General features: G+C 37.0%; 1 protein-coding gene across 1 annotated transcript; it reads right to left on the minus strand.

Moving 5' to 3' along the window:
* Positions 1–4,711: 4,711 nt before the first annotated feature.
* LOC147516758 (Pseudouridine synthase family protein) lies at positions 4,712–6,249 on the minus strand. The gene is made up of 2 exons (XM_086589219.1): positions 5,842–6,249; positions 4,712–5,755 (listed from the first exon to the last, which is right to left on the minus strand). Exons 1-2 carry the CDS (start codon positions 6,224–6,226, stop codon positions 5,076–5,078), a joined length of 1,065 nt encoding a protein of 354 aa, XP_086445345.1. The 5' UTR covers positions 6,227–6,249; the 3' UTR covers positions 4,712–5,075.
* Positions 6,250–6,681: the final 432 nt, after the last annotated feature.

The following is a 6,681-nucleotide window of genomic DNA, read 5'->3' on the forward strand; positions in this document are numbered from 1 at the left end:
TCAGAAACTGGTTCGCAGCACTTGTGTCATGCCACTGTTACACCTTTCCTTTCAGCTGGATTCCCAGACCACAATAAATTCCTCATTATTCTTTCAACCTCATTGATAATGCTTCGCAGCCATTTATGTACCGACATGTTGTGAATAGGTAGGTAAGCTGCAAAGGACAGACTTCACTAACACACATCTTCCATAAAAGGAAATAAGTTTAGGATCCCAAGATGTAATTCTGTTCTTAATCTTGTCTAAGAGAGGTCCTAAAGCAGTTCTTGTGACTCTCCCTTGTATTAAGGGAACTCTGAGATACTTTTCAGGTAGTAGTCCCACCCTAAGGTCCAACTTTTTGTTCAATTATTTCCTGTCTTTCTATGGTCATGCTATCAACAAAAGTTTCGCTCTTGTTTCTGTTAATAAGCTGGCCAGCACTAGCCTGGTACACCTCCAACAGTTTTGCCAAGTTCTAACTCCCCTTTTTTCACCTTGAAGGAATATGAATATATCATCAGTGAACAGTAAGTGAGAAGGGCTAAGAGACCTTTATGACAATAACCACGGGTTTCATCTTTCCTGTACTACTTAAAAAAATATGCCTCTGCTCAAAGCATCTTCCGCTAATGCAAAAAGAAGAGGGGTGATTGGATCCCCGTCTTAAGCCCCTTCTGACATGAAAGAATCCACAAAGCCTTCCGTGTACCAAACCACATAATTCTTTCTCCCCCCTGGCCCCCTCCCTCCACCCATCCAAAACAATACAAACACAGAGACAAGACCCAAACTCCATTAAATTAAGACCCATTTGGCAAACAAAAGCTGAAACATTTTCTTGTTTCTTGACCAACATCGACTTATAAGAAGCAAAGCGTACACAGTTTTATCTGTACCCTTCCCTAACCCCACCCTGCCAAAGTGTTGGACATGTGGGGACAACTCAAGATGTGAGGTGCCTAACATGGAGGATGTATCAAAATCAAAATGTTAAAATATGTTAACCTTAATGAAGTATAACACTCGAGCAAAAACATCACTTACTAATGTGGTGTCATGTGTATCATATTGCAGCTGAAGTATGTGTTCTCAAGAAACAATGATCTGCTAATTTGTCCAACAGATGCCTCCACGGTCTACACAGTTATTAGTTTTTCTTCATAACCATTTTGAATTACTCCACAGTCCACACCAAACAGCCCGTAACTAAAGTGGTATTATCACAATATATATGATACCAACCTCTAATATCTGTCCTGAAGTCCTAGCTACTGCCAATCCAGATGGACAGAAATGGCTTAGCCTAAAATTTCAATGAAAAAAGAAAGGCTAAAGAAAATATAACTGAAGTAATCCACACTAAAATGCTGGTAACTGAAATGGTATTATCACAATATCTGATACCACCTCTGACAGATTTCTCAAGTCCTGACTTCTGCCGGTCCAAAAGGGACAGAATCGGTTTCTCCTAAGATATTAAATAAAAAGACTAATGAAAAAGTGTCACCTACAATATGTGGGACTGCACTATAGCTGTTGTAATGAATGTGTGACAGCATTAAGAAGAGTATCCAGTAATAATTAACAGAAAATGCAGAGAAGAACTATGGTTCAGTACATAACAAACATAATCATTGATATGCTTGGGTTTAGAAATCCCAAAAGTTCATATAATCAGAGTTTTCAAGATAGTGAAAAATTACCTTACAATAACTTATAAAGGTGTATTTTAGACAAAATACCAAAAGTCCAAGACATTGATAGTCTAGTAAACATTTATTCGAAGCCCTCCATATATTTTAAAAGTCATGTGCCTTCTAAGGGATAGAAGCATAACAACAGTATATAAAACAAAATAAATAAACAACACCAGAAAAGAAATAAACATTGAACTCCCTCACTTAAACTTGTATTTATCAAGACCAACATGGCCGACATATCCTTAAAAGAATGGAATGATTTTGGCAGTTAAACTAATAACTTGCTTCTATACTATCTAATTATTTCCGTTATTCTTACATCATTGATGTAATTCGATATTTCATATGTTTAAGAACTAATTTAAACAGTTGTGTATGGATGTGGAGCTCAGCATACTACATAGGAGTGGTCTCATGTAATAAGCATATTACTATTCTGAAGCAGACTTCAGTCAAAATTCCTGCATTATGCTCTGTACTCATATTGCTACATATGGCCTTGACCGCTTCAGTTAAACTGACTCTCTCGCTCTCTGGAAAATTGTGCCTCCTTCAGCAAATGCACAGTTGGTATATGGTGATACATATTTCAAATGCATGGTTTTGACATTCCGACAAGAACTCTAAGTCTTCGAGAAAAATGCAACTAACACATTCAGAGTATAACAAGAAGATCCAATCAATACTTCCTTTTTCCATAAATTCGAGTTACTGCAAGTAAAGACCTAAGCAAGAAAGGGAGTTGCCCCTTACTTTGACACGACTTTTCTTTATTTATTTATTTTTTGGTATTTTATTATACAAGATAATGATATGAGCTTACTGTAAAACACAGGTCTAGGTGTTACAACTCACTCACATAAGGTGGAGGTTAGGCCCTCTAGCTTTCATCCTTCAGCTACGCCCCTCCCCTTTACATTACATGCTCTCTATCTTCTGTTAGTTAATCAAGAGTTGCATCCTTCATTCCCTTCCAGAGAAGGAAGGTGATCTGTTCCCCTGGAAACATGAACTGCTTTGGACTTCAGTATACTCCATTATGCTAATCAGCCCCCATATACCCCTGGTACTTGTTAATTCTTCTTTATAATCTGTACAGCGCTCTTTGAATCAGATGCAAGAAAGACTATTCCTTACCTACAGTCCTAGACACAATTCGATTCCCTTTAACATAGCCAAAGCCCTGCTGTGTACCTTGTCAACCTTTCGTCATAAACGATTTTGACTATTCCTGGATATGGTGTTTCCATAAAGAGATCTACTTTGCACTTTGAAAACCCAAACACCAAACAGTCAAACTGATATTTAGACTGCTTACGATGCCTCTATTTTCCTCATTAGCATTCCATGCTTAAAGTGTCTTTCGTTTCTGGCAACCCTGAGCCAATATAGTGGCTGTAACGACAACCTTTAGAATTTTGTCAAGATTTTATCTGCCTATACGGTTATTTCAACAACATCATAACTACAGCAACACAACCCTCCTCATAGATCTTTATTTATTTGATCCTTTCCATGGAATCTTTAAATGCAGCAATTCACTAATCAATCAAGATAAGTTCTCGAAATCACATATACCAACAAGGTGGTAAGTTCCCAACCTAATTCCAGACAGCCCAAAATGTCATGACATAATCTAGTCATTCAACTTAATGATCAAAAAGCTTAGGAACATGTAATATCAGAAAAGCTTCTTAATTCTACACCCTTTATTATGCACACTAGAATTTGCAGCTTCTTTACCTACAAGTTAATGCTTGTTTTCTTCTCCAGTTATTTGAATACATGATACAATCTCTTGGACTTCGTTAATATTTCCCACAGGTATGCTAAATCTTCTTACTAGGATTCAATGCAATACAACACATTTGCCCATATTTCAGATTAATTCCAACACTTTCTTATGGAATTACTGACAACGAATAATTAGCAGTCTAGTTTACTTAGTAATTCTTATTCGAGTAGGATTTGGTTTAGTTTAGTTGCTTTCTATTTTGGTTTCCTTGAGCTCCAAGGATGGAATTGTATAAGTAGGATCGCTGGTCTCACAAATTAGGGGGGTTTGTTTATTGAGACTATTAAGTGTGATTTTCAGATTAAAAGTATGTTGATTTTAGGATTATGCTAAAATCCCCTTTTTAATCAAATTAGGGTTAGAATTAGCCTTATTAATATTGGAGCCACTTCTTCCTTCAATTCACATCACTTTTTCAACCACACTTGGAATTTGCTGACTTAAGGCAACTCTTTCCTTTATAAACATCTATCTAACTATTTACTTATCCGTTACTTCCCCTGTCGAAACAGTTGAACTTCACAAGTTTCAACGACCAGCAAACGCTAAGACTTTGACACGTGCGAAAAGTGAAACACTAACCTTCGACCTAAATAAATCCAAATCCCAACCAAATTGAAAGAAGAGAAAAGGAAGAAAAGATTAAAAGATCAATTTGCTGCTATGGAGCGGCTGGCGACTGCACTATTTTGTTTTCTTCAGAATCACCTGCATCTAATTCAAACGCCACATTTTCTTCATCATACAAGAACTAGAAGAAAGGAAGCCTGTCATATTTCCAATATTTTTCCGGGCAATTCGGAAAATTTGTACTGTAAGAAAGCCAAGTACATCTATCTCCATCACACGTACTCTTCCCACGTTAAGTTTTAACATTGAACTTGTCAAAAAATGGTGATTTGGAAGTTTTGCACCGTAAGGCCAAGTATATCTATCTAGACTCTAGAGTAGGTGATGTTGTGGCAATGTGCAAATTGGTTTTACAACCAATGTGAATAATGAAAATCTCACACATTCTCTTGCCACATTTTTAACATGGGACTAACTAGATTAACTCATATCTGAGCACAATGTTGTTGTTTTGTTTGACAAGAATCCAAAAGTTCATGGATTATATATCTCATTATTTGAGTTAAATCATATTATCACACAATTACACATTACAGGGAAATTCAAAAGAGTATTTCAAAGGACACTCATCAGTATTCAGTATGGCTAAGAGTATACACTATCCAAGTAAAATGCTTTCTGTATAAATGTAATTTATATAAACTCACATAACAATTGATTATAAATGACAATTCATTTTCTGAATTTTGCCAGATAATAAAATTGGATCGAATATGAAAAACAGCCAGTCACTAAAATGAAATCTTTTTCTTGAAGAATGTGAGAACAGTTCTAAGAATTCAGGATTCAAACCTGAGATTTAAAGCCAGAGACTGTTGACTGATAACCCTGCATTGTTTGTTTCTCCACAGATAAAAAGTACTGCATTCTGTGTTGATATGGTGTCTAGTCACTTGTCAGGTATCAGCGACAAGCTCGCATCAATGATGCTTGAAATTCAGCTGAAAGTTTTAGAATGAAGGATATCACCCATCCTCTGACACTGGTTCGAGTGCTTGGATAGCCCATGAAGGCAATGGGGCTTGAAATTCAACTTGGAGACCAGTAACAGGATGATCAAACAACAAGCTCTCAGCATGAAGTGCATGGCCATCAAACGCTCTTCCCTCCCACTCATGTGCACCTTCATACTTCACATCTCCTCTAATTGGAATTCCAAGATATTGGCAATGCAAACGTATTTGATGAGTTCTCCCACTTCGTGGATACACTCTCACCAAGATTTCATCACTCATATCACAACACACGACACCTTTGTCTTCAACTACTACAAACTCTTCTTCACTCGGTCTCGACCTAGTTGGCTCTTTAAATTTTCCTCTCTTGTTTACCGCCAAAACTTCAAACGTAGTTGCCATATCTCTAACATTCGATCCTCCAGGAAGACTTCGACCTACATCCGACGCAGCATAAACACGCCAAACACCAAATTTCGATCTTCCATGACCCGACTTTATACTAATCTTCTCCCACTTCGGAACTAACCCAATGCACAAAGCAATATAAGTTTTTCTAATCTTGTGATCAGTAAATGCCTTAACCAACTTCCCTGCTACCTTATGTGACTTAGTTATAACCATTAAACCACTGGTATCGCGGTCTAATCTATTAGCAAGGTGAAGCTCTAGTGTATTGTTTTCAGTGACTGCAATAAACCATTATATACTAAAAAAAATCAATATTTAGACAAAATAAAACAAGCCCATCAAAGAAACATGCATAAAAACGTACTTGGTACAGGGGAATCCGCAGAAGCAATGAGAAGTTGAGGAATGGAAGACAGTACATTTTCACAATAAACTCCTTGGGGCTTGTTAACAACTATTAACCATTCATCTTCAAAGATAATATCTTTTTTTGAGAGAGTAAACAAGCTGGACTTAGAAGAAGCTGACATGGCTCTTTGCAGTTCTATTTGTTTCGAGATTGGTGGTAATGGTGGGGACAAAGGGGTTGGGTAAGTTGAAGTGTTGATGGTAGTAGAATTGACGTGGGCTTTTTCTGACATGATTGGAAAGTGACAAGTGTTTTTGTTGTTATGGACTTGGAAAGTTTTCGTGGAGAAGAAGGAAAGAGGGGAAGGATGGAGAAGTGGAGACAAGGCTAGTTTAGTCATTTTCTACAAAACTATGCCAAATGACCTAAACAATTTGAGTTTATAATAGTTTCGATCAGTTTAGTCAAGGCGCGCCCCCTAAGGTGTGTGCTTTTGTTGTTGTTGAGGGCTTGAGGCGCACTCCCTTATTAACTTTTTACACTTTTTCCTCTTTACCAAATTCTAGAGTTTCAGGCTGTACCTCCAGCAGGCAAGGGGTGAAGGTGTATTGAATGGCAGAGTCTTTAATCAATGGTGGATTGTACCAACGCTCATAAGAGAGTTTACTCTAGAACTGCTATTCTTTTTTTTCGTACATTTTTTTGCTGTGACACATCCACACTCAATCCAATAGTTGCATGGCACGAAAAATCATACACTTTGTATAGGTTTTATCTTGGAATACACTCTAAGCTTTGATTTTTACATAAAGATGGATTAAATGAAGTTCTATAGATTTTAAAATTTTGAATCAT

Source organism: Coptis chinensis, chromosome 2 (genome assembly GCF_015680905.1).
Source record: "Coptis chinensis isolate HL-2020 chromosome 2, ASM1568090v1, whole genome shotgun sequence".
Classification (NCBI taxonomy): Eukaryota; Viridiplantae; Streptophyta; class Magnoliopsida; order Ranunculales; family Ranunculaceae; genus Coptis; species Coptis chinensis.

Coding starts and splice junctions, on each gene's coding strand:
- LOC147516758 (XM_086589219.1), bottom strand. CDS start 6,226: ATGACTAAACTAGCCTTGTCTCCACTTCTCCATCCTTCCCCTCTTTCC. Junction 5,756..5,841: donor TGCGGATTCCCCTGTACCAA/GTACGTTTTTAT, acceptor GGTTTATTGCAG/TCACTGAAAACAATACACTA.